Raw genomic sequence first — 17,306 nt, 5'->3', positions numbered from 1 at the left:
CTGAAAGTTATTTACAGAAAATAAAGAATGGATGACTGAAATTCTCTGAAATAAATCTTTGGTTTAGTCCTTGGGTTAGCAGATTTCAAATATTATGAAAGCATTGCCTGTTACATAAAAGTTTTAGTACAAATGATACTATTTACCTCAACCACATATTTAGGCCAATGACATAACGTTATGTTTAATACACACAGAGAGCTAACTTACATATCCTTCCTGTGACTGGTCCATTATACTGAGGTTTTACTATATTTGGAAGTGTGCCCGACAACGAGAGTGATAAACTGAACAAGAAAGCAGCATGTTGGCTTTTAATAAATGGGTAATTTCTGACATACACACCCGGTAGTATGTTTTCATAAATCCACAATCCCCTCCTCCCAACAGATTGACAATTTTTCCCCCTTAGGCAATCTGATAGTAAACAATACACTTGTAATAAAGTCTGAAGAGAATTGATAGAATTTTCTTGAATTTCTCTAAGAAAGATGGGTTTATAGATCTGTGTGAGTCAAATCAGATTTGATATGGAGAAAATATACTTTTGTACACATAACATACCTTGGGAATAAATTGTAAGACTGCTTTATTTTGGAATGTCAGGGAATCAAAATTGCCCTTGAATTAAAGTTTTGAAGTAGGTATTTGTAACCCTTTAGTATTTCATGTAGAAATTCTGGGATATTAGTTTCACATTTTCAATATAATAAGCAAGCTAAAAAACCAATAGAATCCCAATAAATGTGTCTTCTATTAAACCTGCAATTGAATCCAAAGTATGGTTGCTAGGTTGGAAAAATCCTTTGGCAGCAATAAAAAATGGAAATACAAAGTTTGATTGTGTGGCCTCTACATCCAACGTTAGTAGAAAATAATAGTATTTTCTAATAGGCAAGTTGACCTCTTAATCAGCAGCAATGTTAAATTCTATTTTGCTGTTGCATTAACATAATGTAGAATTTTTACTTTTCTAGTTTTCACGTTGAACACCATTACTATGGGCAGTTGTCTTCTACTGTTCTGTATGTTATAATTTTACTTAATTTGATTTTGAAGCTGCTTGGCTGCATCTGACTCCTTGATAATTCTGTGATTATATATTTTTTTAATAATACAGGTTCTTCTATTTGAAGAAAACAACATTTATTTATAAAAAATACAACAAGATCAGTTGATGATGAGAAATGTGGCAATAAATACAATTCAAAGGAAAGGAAATTCTACATGGATATATTATGGCACAGAAAATAAAGTCAATGACCTTCAAAATGTAAAGATTTTTGTGGGCTCACAACTTAATACTTAGTTGCCTTCTAAGAAAGCTTTTCCTACAATTTTGGTGAATTTAGACATTGTGATGAAACATACACAATTACAAATGCACATTTATTATTTCTACTATGACTTCAGGAGATAAGCAAGCAAGTACTTACAAAATAACCAACATTTTTTAACTATCAACTGTAACCTTTATTTTGATGGCATGCTCCAGAATTAACTTTGTGAATAAAAGCATCTACAGTCTTCCACAGAATGGAGCTGTAAATAAAAAAGTTTAAAAGGAAGAGCTTGGTATAGTGTGTAAAATGCCTATTTCAGAACTAGAGTGTAAAAAAAAATGCATAGTTCCTTATTATTAAAAGACTTGGCTGTATACAAGAAGTTCCCTTTCACAGTATTCCTTTTTACTTCATAAATGCTGTTATTGGTTATGCTGTAGACTGCAAATGTTACAGCACTAAAGGCAACTAGACAAAAAAAGGGCAAAGAAAGGAAAAAGGAATGTTATGTTAAGGCAATATTTCCTTAAGTACATGAAGCATAATGTGTAAAAGGATGGGTAACAATTCCACAAGGCTAGTTTCGTTTTTCTTGAATAAAATAATAAACTAATACTGAGCTTTTGAGGCCAATCTAGTAATCAATGCCATGGTCACTGTATTGACCGTGGTAATCTCTCTGATATTCATCTTGGTATTCGCCGTGATAGTCATCTGGATATTCTGCCTGATAATCACTATCACTGATTTCTGATCCATTAGTTCCTGTTCCTTGGCTCCCATTATGAATGACAGGTTCTGTTGGTGCAGCACAATACTTAGGATCATACACTTGACGTCCAAGCCCATATACGCTCATCCCCTTCTGCGAAGCCACTTTGTTGGTGCCCATTTGTAGTGATATTGTAGTGTTATCAATGGGCTGTAATGTGAGCTTTTGGTCATAGATGTCTCGCCTTGTTCCTGGTGCAGGCATCCCTGCCTAAAAAAGAAAACAAAACTTTAGGGATTATGTAGTTGGTACTTAAGACTGCCCGCTTAAGGTTGGCTCAAATTAATGATGGCCCCAGAAAGGGAACTTTACAACCTTTAAAGCACTGCATCCCCTCCCTGATCACATCATGATCTGGGTGCCTGGCAACCTGTTGGCATTTCTGATTGATTGCCAAGCACACCGTGATCATGTGACTGCCCCTTGCAAACTTCTCTGGTTTCCCCAGAAAATCAATGCAAGCTGCTGCCACCTGCCAAGAGGACTCTCTGGGGACTGGTTGAAAATCTCCATGCCAAATCCAAGCAGCCACACAGCTGAAATCCTACAGGGTGCTCTTTCAGCCAGCCCTCAGAGACAAAAGTGAGCTGGAATCAGCAAGATTTTTAGTCCCTGACTGGAGAAGCAGCATGTTTAAGGTAAGGAATGTGGGTGCTTCTGGGTGGGGAAGGCCCAGCCCAAGACATGTGCAAATCGCTACATTTGGGCTGAAAATCCTGCTTGGTTGGTGGGGAGGATTTTCAGCGCCTGAGTGGAGAGGCAGGGCAGTAAGATAAGGTGTGTGAGGTGCCTCTAGAGGGTGAGGAAGGTCTTGATCCAGTGCAGGTTGCAGGTCTCTGCTTGGGCTGAAAGTTCTGCTTAGGTTTCAGCAGGAAGTTTTTCACAAGTGGCCTGCGACAGGCTTCTCCCACCCTCCAAGGCATATTACATTCCTTTCGTGGGACTCCGCTTAACAATCTGCAACAGCATTTAATGACCACAACACGGAGTGCAGAGATTGTCACTGACTGAAGCAATCATGTGACATCTTATTTTACTCTGACTGAGACCTGGGTCCCAATTGTGGTTGTAACTTGAGGACTACAGTGGTACCTCGGTACTCAACTGCTTCAAAACTCACTGAATTTGGTATTTTGATGCAAAAATGTCCCAGTATTCATTGTTTGTTTAGTACTTGACACTCTATGATCGGAAGAGGGGGACGGCTGCGGAGAACTGACAGGAAGTTGCCCATGCTGGGAAGGTCACTGCAAAAGGAAGCAGGGGATGGCTGAAGTCAGCCATGCTGGAAATGCCACTGACATAGGAAGAGGGACAGACAGGAAGTTCAAAGGGTCATGGTAAATCATGTGGTTTGTTTGGTGCTCATTTTTAGTATCCATTGTACCTCCCAGGACCAGTTAATGATGAGTACCAAGGTACCACTCTATCTGTACAACTAGGAAACCTGTGAAAGACTGTAAAACTAAGGTTCATTAAAACAGTGTTGTTCAATAGTTTTACGCAGAACATGGCTGTGGAATGGGGGAACTAATTTATTTGTATCTTGCTGTTTCGGTACTTATATAATGCAAAGAATACAAAGAAAAGTCTTCAGGATATTCTACTTTTCCTCAAGATTTAATTGAAGGATCAAAATGTACTGAGACTAAACCAGAGTCCGACCTTTCCAATAATTAGACTATTAAGTACAATTCAGAAGTGGAAATTTGGAAATCAAGGTCAGAGAGTAGATATTTCCTACCTGACTGGCTCCTTTATTAGTCCCCATCTGAAGGCTGATTGTTGTCTGGTCAAATGGCTTATCTGTTTGCATCTTTGGATCATAGAGGTGTCTCCTAGTTCCATAAGCTGTCATTCCTGCCTGGCTGGCACATTTGTTAGTCCCCATCTACAATCAATTAGAGAATACAATTTAAAAGGAAAAAAATTCCCCAAATGTTTGTTGTGATAGGTATGACGAATATCCAAATAAAGCATCAATTACAGAGAATAAAGTAGTACAGGTAGCCCAGAATTTATGTTGGCAAGTGAAAAATTTGTTTTCCCCCATTTTATGACTTTTCTTGCCACATTTGTTAAGTGAATCAATGTAGTTGTTAAATTAGTAACACACTTGTTAAGTGAATCAGGCTTCCCCAATGACTCTGCTTGTCAGACAGTCGCAAAGTACAACCACGTGACCCTTGGACACTGCAGCTGTCATAAATATGAACCAGTTATCAAGCATCTGAATGTAAATCACATGACCATAGAGATGCTGCAACGGTCATAAGCGTGAAAAATGGTCCTAAGTCACTTTTTTCAGTGCCGTTGTAACTTTGGTCACTAAATGAACAGCTGTAAGTTGAGGACTACCTGCATAGCTAAAGAATTGAAGCCAAGGAACTTGACCTTAAGATGGAGGGAGGGGGGGCTTGCAGTCCTTAAATGATACCAAAATACTTGCCTTGCCCAAAAATTCATTTAACAGAAACTGATGTTTAAAAAAAGTATGCACAAGCATGTGATGGATATCCATAAAAAACAAGGCAAGATCCATCTATGAAAAAATTCAATCAAAATCGAACATGTACATATGGTAATAGAAACAAAATAAACAATCATGGATGCCAAGTATAGAAAAAAAGAAAAAGACAAAATATACTAAACACAGCTTATTTTTTTAATAAGGCTTAGAACAAGATGTACTGACCAGAAACAAAAACTGCCCTTGCCATATCCACCATCTTAAAATTTCAGGATGTTCTCACCTCTACCTCAAAGCCTTACGCTATCACTCATCACCATCACCATTAGCTTTTCTGTTCCCTGGTACAGTTAATATTCCTTGGCTTTAGTTATATTCAGCTTAATTTAGTTAAGACTTATGGACTACGCAGCCTCCCGTGCTTAGCTCACAAAAATGATATTCCTGGGCAAACATTACCTAATGATACCCAAAGAAAAAACCATCACCATCCACGTCTCTGTGGTGATACCGGAATTCTTCCAAATTATGGCAAAATCCGCTTCAGATATACTTTGGCAATATCTGTAAACCTCATTGCAAATGCAACGAGCATAAGGAATAACCTTGAGGAAGAGGAGGAAGCAGCAACCAAGATAACAGTTCGCATGACAGAAATTTGAGTCTGGAGCAGAAAGTGCTTCAGACACAAACCCTAGTTCTCAAGAAGATAAGGGGGCGGGGGGGGGGAGGGAGAACTTGCAAGATTCTATTACTGTAATTTAATAACAGTAGTAGCATTAGTATCCATAACTTTGGATTTCTAACCTCATCTTGAAGGGTGACAGTAACAAATAAAGTAGCCTATGCTGGAACAAACAGCTGCTTTACTGTGGCTTGTTTTTTCTGAGATGAAGACTCTACCTGGAGCGCCTTTAAAAAAAAACATGGCCTTACTGCCAAGTGCGGCTTAAAAGTAGTTCAGCTTGGAACTATTGGAAAACTGCTCTGTGGTAATGTAAATCTCATTACTTTTTTTTAGAATACGGTATAAATCATAAGACAATCCCAAAAGTTTGCTCTCTATATTAATTTAGTACCTTTTATTCTTTTTCCTTACCTGCAAACCGATCACACTTTGTCCAGCCTTGAGTTTTCCAGCATCAAAACTCCTCGCTTGTTTTTCTGCATATTTAACACCAATATCAATTGTAGTGTGGAATCCCTTGGTTTTTGCCTAGATATAGGTTAAAATTACATTTAATATTTCTTGTACCAATGAAGGAGAATATTTGGAATTCGGGGTTGAAAGGAGGGGGTCACTGAGTTTGGTTGGCTTTTTGCAGACGTTTCATTACCCAAATTAGGTAACATCATGAGTACTAGTTAAAGGGGGGGTTGTCTCAGTTTATATTATCCAATAACCCAAAACAAGGGCATTGCTTAGTTCTTGATTGTTGGTCTGAGGTTTATCTTAACCTCAGGCCAACAATCAAGAAGTAAACAATATCCCAAACAAGGAACTGCCAAACAAGTTAACAGTAAACAGCCCAACCAAATAACCTCTAAGATCACTCCCACCAACACTGACAGGGCAAGCCACTAGAACAGGGGTGTCAAACTCAATTTCATTGAGGGCCGCATCAGCATTGCGGTTGCCCTCAAGGGGCCGGGTGGGTGTGGCCAGGGTGGGCGTGGCCTACTGGATGGGCATGACTAGAGTGCGTATGGCCTACTGGGTGGGCGTGGCCAGCTCTACGTCGTTCGCATCAAGGGTACATATGGGGGCCCGGGCAGGAGTGGGACAGATCTTAGGGTCTCTGGCAGGAGGAGGGTCTCTGGGCCAGGGCCAAGGCAGTGGGGGCCGTTCCCTCACTGTTTCCAGGATGGCTTCGCGGGCCACATGAAACCACTTTGCGGGCCGGATCCGGCCCCCGGGCCTTGTGTTTGACATCTCTGTGCTAGAATATAAACAGAGAGAAACCCCACTGCTTCCCAGCACTGATGATGTTACCTAGTTTGGGTAATGAAATGTCTGCAAGAAAACAACCAAGCTTAGAGAATACCAAGGACCTCTCAGTATTTCTTGTACTTTTTCTAATCACTTATTATTGAGATACAAATATGAAATATAGTGGCATTTGTAACCAATTGCAATGATGGCATGAATGACGGCATCATGCAAATGCCCCCCCAAACACTCTGGTCTCACAACAGCCAACTTCTGGCATGGCACTTGTAGGAATGTCAGCCCATGTGAAAGAATGAAGGTTTATCATGTTTATTCAAAATTAGTTATCAGATCCTTGATTTGACATTTTGACCTATTGCTTTGTTACATGGTATGGTGATGATTTTTGCGCAGACAAATTAATGGGATCCATTAATTTAATTCTTAAGGTAGCCATTACCTTAATACAAACGCCAAACATATTTCTATATTTCTTTAGGTAACAAATGATGTGAACCAACGTTATAAGGTTTGTTATTTAGTAAGAATGGTAAATTGTGCGTTGGACTCCATAGATCAATATACTTACCAAGCCTGCAAGTGCCACCAATGATGTTTGAACTTGTGTCATATTTCCATTCTCAAAGAGATCATTTGCTTCAAAAATATCATGTGGTTTCATGCCATAATGTTGTATGGCCTTGATAAAATTTCCAATGTTCTCCAGCTAAAAACAAATGTAGGAAGTCACATTCTTAGGGCTTGTTAATGTTTGTTTACTTAAACTGGAGCTATACATTAGTTGAAACCAATAATTGTGGAGGGCTATTGTTTGAGAAAAGCAAAATGAGGTGAAATTTACTTGGAGGGGAGAAATGCTAGCTGCCACCATCCTGCTTCAAATCATTGTTCAGGATGTTTTTAATGACAGTTATGATTTAGGCACACATATTTGTAAATAGGGACGCGGTGGCTCAGTGGGTTAGGACGCTGAGCTTGTCAATCAGAAGGTCGGCAGTTTGGCGGGTCGAATCCCGAGTGCCGCGTAACAGAGTGAGCGCCTGTTACTCGTCCCAGCTTCTGCCCACCTAGCAGTTCAAAAGCACGTAAAAATGCAAGTAGAAAAATAGGGACCACTCCGGTGGGAAGGTAACAGCGTTCCGTGCGCCTTTGGCGTCTAGTCATGCCGGCCACATGACCACGGAGATGTCCTCGGACAAGCGCTGGCTTTTCGGCTTTGAAACGGAGATGAGCACCGGCCCCTAGAGTCGGAAACGACTAGCACGCATGTGCGGGGGAACCTTTACCTTTACCTTTATTTGTAAATAAGATTTTAATTGAGGAAAATGGTATTTAAATGAAGCTTGCAAATCAAGCGTAACAGAAAACAGGAAGAGAATATTTCATTGATTAACGTGGCATCAGAACAGTGCAATTTTATTTTATTCAACTAATATGGTCCCATATTTATACTACAGTTGCAAAAAATAATTTTGCTTCAGCATATGTTGTACTTGAAGGTATATTTTGTTGGATGTGGGAATACATCCATTTAATCTTTCCTGCTACATATAACGTGAAAAATCATTTCCTTAGAAAATGGGGCAAACTTCTAATTTTAAAAAGATGCCGTTATTGGTTTTCATTCTTGTACTACTACAGGGCCCCTTTGTTTGGAAAGTGAGTGCACAGTATCAGATTCATTCAGCTATCAAAATTTTGAGAAAAACTGCCAAGAGATAGAAATTTCTTCCGTTCCGAGAAAGCTTTTTAACAAAACTTCTGCTTCTCTGATTTCTCTTAAGAACTATCTTCCTCCTTGCTTTTATATTTGTGGGAAATAAATATACAGGGATGATACTTTCTAGTTACTAAAATTAGTAATCCTGTCGCTTGAACATTAGTGCTTTACAGCAGTTAATACTGTTAAAACCATTTGTTGTTCTTGAAAAATAAACCTTTGCTGGTCTCTTTTTGAAAACCATGGGCCATTAACTTATATTCATTACAATTCTCCTTAAAGAAAAGACAAATAAAACATAAAACATAGCTTACCTGGTGCCAGTTTAATTTGGACTGGTTTATTTTCTTTATTGATCCTGGCTGGAGTTTGTTGATAAGCCTGCAAAAGTGATGAAGTATAAAGGGCCTTTTTTTAAATTTTCTCTCTTTTTACAAAGCCATAATCTATTTTAGCACCACGCTAAAAAAAAAAGGGGGTTAATCCTGCTATCGAAGGCGTTTTATGTTTTTTTTTCATACAAGAAAATGATCTTATGTACAAGCTGCATAAGTTTTACATATTCCATGTAGTAGCTACCTTACAACCAATATATTGCATTTTCCTATATGCAAAATTTAAGAAGTTTCTTAAAGTTCCAATTGTTAGAAACCTGACATGAACATTATAGGGTATTTTAGTAATAGGCAAGCTTATTTCGTTGAGAACGAAAAAGGCACAAAAAGTTTTTAATGCTAAGTCAGCCAAAGAGACAGTTACAAAGGAGAACTATATTCTGTTGTTTCTAAGAGCTGCAGTTATTTTGTTATGTTCAGTTCTTCAACCCTGCACTTTTGACAATTACGTAATACACACATCTCTGGAAAACATACATAGCCTTTCCGAGACGCAGACATGTGTACATAACGTTTCAGAAATACATTTTGTTTTGTGCCCGACAGCTGCTGTTTTAGACTTAAACAGAATCTACCTGAAGGAGAATTTAAAAAGTGTTGCTTACTCGCATAGTATAATGCCATCCTTTAAGCCCAGCTGGAAATTTGGGCCAATGCTCATGCCAGTAACTTCTTCAATCCAGTTGCGGAGATCTTCTTCTACCTGAGGATCATACTTCAAAGCAATCTACAAAACCAAAAGGGAAAAAAAAACAAGTAAAGAATTAATGTCTCTTCTCTCATTTTAATTACTTTCACATTTGCTTAAGCAATTATACTTGAGATACACCCCTTGAGGAATGGATGTTATTTCAATCATCGATTTTATTATTAATCCGTATAAAAATAAATGTGTAATTATCTCTAAAGCTTTTTCTAAATTAGGAATTAAACTAGTGGATATTTTAGAATGTATATGCTGACTTTGTTTTAAGAGTTTAAATCACTACGGATCATTTTTCCCTTTCACTTCATTCTTAATCAGATTTTCTAGACTATATGATAATGAGCCAGTCTGCATAATGCTGATGTAAGTCTTTTAAATACTGCATACCCAGAGGAACCTGTCACAGACAAGCCTGACTAACAAACTTAGATGGCTTTGCCTGTGGTTTATTTAGCTTAATATGCAAAATCAGAGGCTCTGATCTCTTCCTCTTACCAAGGCAAAAGTCTGATTCTCAAGAGGCTGTATGAGCACCATTCTCAAATAAAATGAAATAAAAACTACTATCAAATGAAATCCATATATTTTTGCTATGGCTTTGACAGTTGATGGCGTGCATAAATTGGAAGTGGCTATTTGGATAACCTATTTCAATCTTAAGCTGAATTAAGTTAATGAGAAATATCTGCCATTCTTCTGCTATATAAGACTCTTAGCCTAACTTCAAAAACCTCTATTTTTCTGCATAGGATCAATGGGGAGAGAAAACAACAGAGGATTACAAAGCATTCAGACATAAAGATGGTATCAAAAAGAGTGGAAATCTGCCTCCCCTTTCCAACAACTATCAAGGCAACGCTGAGAAAGAAAGAAAATAATTACGCACAATTCTAAAATATAGGCTCTAGAATCAATATTTATCTGAGATCAACCACGTTTGAGAGCAATACAGTAATTACTATATTTAAAAAGGATTATTCCTTTCAACGCTTTCAGTGATGAGGAAACTAAGCAGAGGTTAAACAATATTAGAGAAGCTAGAGATAAACATCTACTTTAAATTGATTGAAAACTGGACAAAACACGATTATTGGCTAAGAATTTAAGTCGTAGTGTAATGATTTGCCTTCCTGGCTCCCAGGATCATTATAACATACTAAGGAAAAGCACCATAGCAGGCAGCAAAAGAAACAAGAAAAAAAAGCAATTAAATCACATCCTGCTGCACAAAACTAGGCCCAGAACTCAGCAGGTTTTCAATAAGTAAAACAAACAAACAGTCTAGCCAGGCACAATGGATACAGCAAGATAAAAGAAATGGCCAAAAATTCTAACAGAATCTTTGAAGGACTTTCTATTTCTGGCAATGCTTAACTTGGGTCATGAGAAAAAAACAATAATGTAGGAGACCATTTTGAAAAGTGACAAAGAATTTGATTGCTTAAAAAAAATCTGCTAAATACAAGATGTCACTGCACACCATTGTGACAATCCAATACTATTCCAAATATCACTCGACTGAACATCATGGTTGTTAGGAAGTTACAATGGCTCAGGATTGGTATTTTTCCCCCCTGTAATTGGTGAGAAGTTGGATTGAGCAAATTAGAAGATTCCCTAATGGGTTCACAGATAGGGTGGTTGCTTCTAATTAATAAAATCGGGCACAGCATAACTATCCCACTGGAAAAACCTTTCAATTTAATTAAGATTTTGCTTATCCCACCTTGAAATTATCATGAATTAAAATGCACAACTGAGGTATGTGCATAATAGCAATCAACACCTTTTGCTCTTGGCAATTCTGCCAACTTACTCCCAGTTGAGATGCCTTTTCCATGGCAAACTAAAAAGTTTGAATCTAGGTTTATGGGTACTGCCTAAGCAAAAAAAATAATTCAGTTAAAATGTTAATTAATTGAGAGCTATCTTTACAACAAAACCTCTTCCTTGGTGAACTGCATGCATAGACAAAATGGATTTTTACTGGAGCCAAGAAGAAACCTTCTACTCCTCCACTACTCAAGACTTTTGTGGGAGTAAATTAAAGCCACACCATTATACTCAAACATTTCATTATAACTGTATCCTCCTATACTTTGCATAGAACAAGCAAGCCAGTTCTTCATATTTAAGTCCCACAAGTAATTAACATCTTATTTTTTTCATTCTCTACAGTTCATCTTGAACTCACTTTGGCTTTTAAAGGACGCATTACCAGCTATCTCTCTACATCACAGATATGGGAGGAAAAACAGTCAGTGAATACAAAAAGGGTGAATATAGAAACTCAAAAAAGACATTCATAGTCAATGAATCTCTGTTTCTGTTTTGACAGTAATACAGAACCACACTGTATAATTCTTTTATAAATCAATGCCTTTAAAAATGTACTTTAGAGCTCATTATTTCTTTATCAAGCTTGGAATCTTTCTTAATAAAAGAGATATAGAATTAAAAGAGAATGTCAACACAAGAGACATTTAGAAGGAGATGAATTCTATATTAAAGACCACAAAGAGCAATATTAGCAAAAGTTAGTAAAGCAAATTGAGCAATCTATTCTATCCCTATTTATTTACTTACATACTTCCATACCTATTGGCAAATGAAATTTTTCCAGTGTTCATTTTGCTAGTTTGGTATACATCTGAATTTCAATATTTCCATTATGGAATAAAATGCTTATTGCCTTGAGATGCACTTATCATCAGTGTTCCAGCAACAATAACAACAATAATAGAAGTTTAATAAACTTGTATGCCATCTGACTCTCAATGACTAGGTGGCTCACAACTATCAAATTAGAATAAAATTAATAAAACTTAAAAAATAAAGGTAACAATACTGGGCTAAACATATGGAATGTTACCAAAAGCTGCAAATATGTATTTTACTTTTGTATATGAATTTGTTTTCTACAATATTGCTGAAATTTCTAAAGGATTTATATTGTAGTTCCAATGCAGTATCAGACAAACTGTGTTATGAAACTTTAGTCATTTTTCTAAATTTTCTCAATGTGTACATTAGAGCTTCAGAGACTCCAATATACACAAAATAATTGTGTAGGCGTAGGATGTGTTTATTATTATTATGTCTGCTGCTTTCCTGTGTCTATAATTCCAACATAATATCCAAGCCATCTATTCCCATTTATGCTCATCATTTCTTTGGATAGTTTTCTGTTTTGATACATTGTTGTTATGTTATGTCATGACAACATACATGCAAAACTTCTCAGTACTTGTCCCACTTAATTCAACTTTTCTTCCAAATGTATTATTTGTCCAGAGCAATGCATGGATGCATCATATACATGTGTGCAAGATCTTTAAATAATAATAATAATAATAATAATAATAATAATAATAATAATAATAATAATAATAATAATAATAATAATAATAATAATGATGATGATGATGGAATTTCAGTATATTGCCAGAGATATTGAACGGATGTGATCATGAAGTTACCAAGAAGCTTAATCTGCAAATAAGAAATATAGTACAGTATGGGATTACATCATCTTTAGGAGGCTGGGATATTTGTTCATGATTCAATATAAGATGGAAAACTAAGGGAAAGCTCCCCCAGTAAATTAGTGAAGGGCTGTCCTAAATGGCATTTCAATTTATGGGTTTGATACTATGCTGTATTTCTGGGGGCGGGGGGGAGGGGAGCAAAACCTGAAATTCTATTTTTCATTGCTTATATATTTTATGATTGCAACTACATAAAAGTATTTCAAGCATGTTGTGTGTATATAATGAATATATTGAAGAGAGGCGCGAAGTGGAATGAAGCTGCTCCCCCCCCATTCCTACTGTATCCTGTGAGAGTCTGAAAAAGGCTCTATTTGGATATTGTTACAGATACGCAACAGCAGAAGGAAGCAATTTTGGTGGCCAAAGATCAAATTTAAAATTGAGGTGGGTGGGGTAAAAAGGGGGTAGGAATACATCACTTATGTGGGCATAGTTTCAGGGAACATTTAAGGGGTTCCTTTTGGGCACCCACCATACGTCTCCAATTTCTCGACATAGCAGAAAGTTCTGCTACCAGTTTTCCACCTAATTAAAGAGCGATTTGAGGTTGAAAGAAAAAAGAACATAGGTTGCTCACTCCTGTTTTAACAGGATAAGCAAGATATAACACACTGTAGACATAGCCCTATTTCTATCTCCTCTCTGGAGTTCACCTCTGTGAAGGTCTGAGTAGGGGTAAAAGAGTATGAATGAATTTTAAGTAATCTCAGGCAACTGAGAAACTTTGCAATGTCTGAAAGCACCAAGATACTAAATTCTAAGCTTATTTTGTCCTCACTGCTACCAAAACTAGATTAAATTAGGAAAAATTAACATGTTTAAAAATGTTTCTTTAAAAGTCTCCAAGAATTATGCAGGTAGCACTATTCAATTATTCTTCATACAAAATTAGAACAGCCCACTGTCTTTTTGCAGAATTATATTTAATTGAAACTATACTCATTCCTTCCTATTCAATTTAGACTTAAGTGACTGTCATTCTATAATGGACCCAAATTTCAAATCAATGGTGTTAAAATGCCTATCAGAAAGCACTACATATATGTTAAGCAGGGACATTGATAGAAAAAAAATTATAAGTTCAACAGGTAGCAAGCAGGTATGATCTAAGCCAGACATGTCAAACACAAGGCCCGGGGGCCAGATCCGGCCCGCGAAGTGGTTTCATGTGGCCCGCGAAGCCATGCTAGAAACAGTGAGGGAACGGCCCCCACTGCCTTGGCCCAGAGACCCTCCTTCTGCCAGAGACCCTCAGATCTGTCCCACTCCTGCCCAGGCCCCCATAGACACCCTTGATGCGAACGATGTAGAGCTGGCCATGCCCACCCAGTAGGCCATACACACTCTAGCCACGCCCACCCAGTAGGCCACGCCCACCCTGGCCATACCCACCCGGCCCCCTGAGGGCAACCGCAATGCTGATGGGGCCCTCAGTGAAATGTGAGTTTGACACCCCTGATCTAAGCAGAAGCCCTTGAAATTTGTGATTATTATGACATGATTTTACTGTTATAAAAGACAAGCAAAATAAATCTGCATGAGGTCCTTAGTGCTCTCTGAGTCTGATTTTTTTCTTGCAGATGTATCATTACTCAAACTAGGTAACATCATCAGTGCTAGAAGAAGGGGAGTAAACTGCACTCACTCCCTTCCAGCACTGTTGATGATACCTGGTCTGTACTGAAATATCTGCAAGAAAACAACTAAGTTCAGAGAGCACCAAGGACCACACAATTCAACTCTGAGCTACAATTATTCTCTTCCATTGAAATCTGCATAATTCCATTTTATTGGCAATGTCATAGATTAGATACACTACAGCTGCCCTGTTGTAGTCAGCATATTTTGTTAATCTTCTCATTAAAAAATTAAATTCTTAAATTCAGCTGAATTCCCACTGACAAACTGGGTATGCCCATCTTGTAATCTTGGCAACAGTATTGAAGTGATTTAAGTACTGACTCTTTTTCAGGATTCTTCTAGTCTACAGCTCTGATTTTATGGTGGTATTAACCAAGGCAAATTCTTCTTCATTTATTTCAGGATCAGCCAACCAAAACCATAGAATCAAAACCACCTAGGAAATCTTCTAATCAGCCCCCTGCCCAGCACAGAGAAATAAATGACTGTCCATTTTCTGAAAAACCTTCAGTGAGGCAACACCCATAATTCCAGATGCGGTGGCTCAGTGGGTTAGGATGCTGAGCTTGTCGATCTGAAGGTCGGCAGTTTGGCGGGTCGAATCCCGAGTGCCGTGTAACAGAGTGAGCGCCTGTTACTTGTCCCAGCTTCTGCCAACCTAGCAGTTCGACAGCACGTAAAAAATGCAAGTAGAAAAATAGGGACCACTACGGTGGGAAGGTAACAGCGTTCCGTGCGCCTTTGGCGTCTAGTCATGCCGGCCACATGACCACGGAGACGTCCTCGGACAAATGCTGGCTCTTCGTCTTTGAAACGGAGATGAGCACCGGCCCCTAGAGTTGGAAACAACTAGCACGCATGTGAGGGGGAACCTTTACCTTTACCTAGTCTATTCCACCGTTTAATAGCTCTCATGATTGGAAAACTACTCCTCATTTTGAGCTTGGATATCTCTGGAAAATTTCCACCCGTTGGGTTTTTGTCCTACCCTCAGGTGCTACAGAAAATAAATCCACATTCTCTTTCCAGTGATGGCTAAATATTGGCAGATTGGTACCATGTCTCCTCTTACACTCCCCCCCCACTTCTCTTCTTTAAGTAAACATATTTAGTTCTGTTCATAGGATTCTGCCTACCTCAAAAAAACTGGGAAGACCATTCTGAGTTCCACATGAAAGAAATAGGAACATGGGGCAAGTTACAGCTCCATTGTATTCACACTAGGTGAAACAGTAGGTAAAATTGTAGTCCACTGCAAATCATGAAATCTGGCCAGAGGGATTATTTTAAAAACATTTCTGAACCACCAAAATAACTCCCATAGAAAACAATATTAATATTACAATATTAATACAGCTCTGCTTTCACATAGTAAAATCATCTGTTTGGGATCAGAAACTGTTCTCAATTTTTCCTTCCCCGCCTTCTCAACAGAAGGCAAGCTTTTCAGCTTCTTTAAAGATCCCCTTTGGGTTACTCAGCTAGTAGATTAGAGAACAAGCTATGACTTTAATATTCTTTTCTATTAATGCATCTCAATAAACCAACTCAATTCATTATAGATGTATTTCATTGTATTTTTAATGTACTCTGAAGTTCAATATCCAATTAACACAAAAGCATGCAGAGATGTCACATGCATTTCAAAATTTAACCAGCACTCTAGTCTAGTAACTCTGCACATACAGTCATGGCCGAAATTGTAGGCACCCCAGAATTTTTTCCAGAAAATCAAGTATTTCTCACAGAAAAGTATTGCAGGAACACATGTTTTGCTATACACAGGTTTATTCCCTTTGTGTGTATTGGAACACAACAAAAAAAGGGAGGAAAAAAAGCAAATTGGACATAATGTCAAACAAAACTCCAAAAACGGGCTAGACAAAATTATTGGCACCCTTTCAAAATTGTGGATAAACAAGATTGGTTCAAGCATGTGATGCTCCTTTAAACTCACCTGGGGCAAGTAACAGGTGTGGGCAATATAAAAATCACACCTGAAAGCAGATAAAAAGGAGAGAAGTTCACTTAGTCTTTGCATTGTGTGTCTGTGTGTTCCACACTAAGCATGGACAACAGAAAGAGGAGAAGAGAACTGTCTGAGGACTTGAGAACCAAAACTGTGGACAAATATCAACAATCTCAAGGTTACAAGTCCATCTCCAGAGATCTAGATTTGCCTTTGTCCACAGTGCGCAACATTATCAAGAAGTTTGCAACCCATGGCACTGCACTGTAGCTAATCTCCCTGGTCGTGGACGGAAGACAAAAATTGATGAAAGGTTGCAACGCAGGATAGTCTGGATGGTGGATAAGCAGCCCCAAACAAGTTCCAAAGGAATGCAAGCTGTCCTGCAGGCTCAGGGAGCATCAGTGTCAGCGCGAACTATCCGTCGACATTTAAATGAAATGAAACGCTATGGCAGGAGACCCAGGAGGACCCCACTGCTGCCACAGAGACATAAAAAAGCAAGATTACAGTTTGCCAAAATGTACTTGAGTAAGCCAAAATCCTTATTTAATAAATTATTATTAATACTACCCATTTACTTCACCTAAAAGCTGCCAGCTGTATCATTCCAGACTTTGTAAAAAAAAAGTTTAAGCTAATTGGTATCTGATGACATTTGCAAAAGAACTGAATTCAGTGAATTTTTTTTAAAGATTTCAGTGAAAATATACGTTAATAAAAACTGTTCTGTCTCAGATTCAATCCAGCCACAAATCTAATAAGGAGTATATAAAGCAGTGCAAATTCCAGGGCTGGTGTAGCCAGCAGCACAACACAACATGACTAAAATCTAAAAGAAAAATAGA

At 38.0% G+C, this 17,306-nt stretch overlaps 1 protein-coding gene across 1 annotated transcript in view; it reads right to left on the bottom strand.

Annotated features, from left to right (window-relative positions):
- Positions 1-262: 262 nt before the first annotated feature.
- Positions 263-17,306, bottom strand: part of CNN3 (calponin 3) — a 36,613-nt gene continuing 19,569 nt past the window's right edge. The window contains exons 2-7 of the mRNA XM_081322906.1: positions 9,197-9,318; positions 8,511-8,577; positions 7,045-7,182; positions 5,625-5,741; positions 3,800-3,946; positions 263-2,265 (exon numbers count right to left, since the gene is read on the bottom strand). Of these exons, the coding sequence (XP_081179032.1) occupies positions 1,918-2,265; positions 3,800-3,946; positions 5,625-5,741; positions 7,045-7,182; positions 8,511-8,577; positions 9,197-9,318 (939 nt within the window). The 3' untranslated portion in view covers positions 263-1,917. The remainder of the gene's footprint in view (positions 2,266-3,799; positions 3,947-5,624; positions 5,742-7,044; positions 7,183-8,510; positions 8,578-9,196; positions 9,319-17,306) is intronic.

The sequence above is a fragment of the Vipera berus genome (assembly GCF_964194415.1).
Source record: "Vipera berus genome assembly, chromosome: 3".
In the NCBI taxonomy this organism is placed as follows: Eukaryota; Metazoa; Chordata; class Lepidosauria; order Squamata; family Viperidae; genus Vipera; species Vipera berus.
This window is presented reverse-complemented; position numbering and strand designations above follow the sequence as displayed.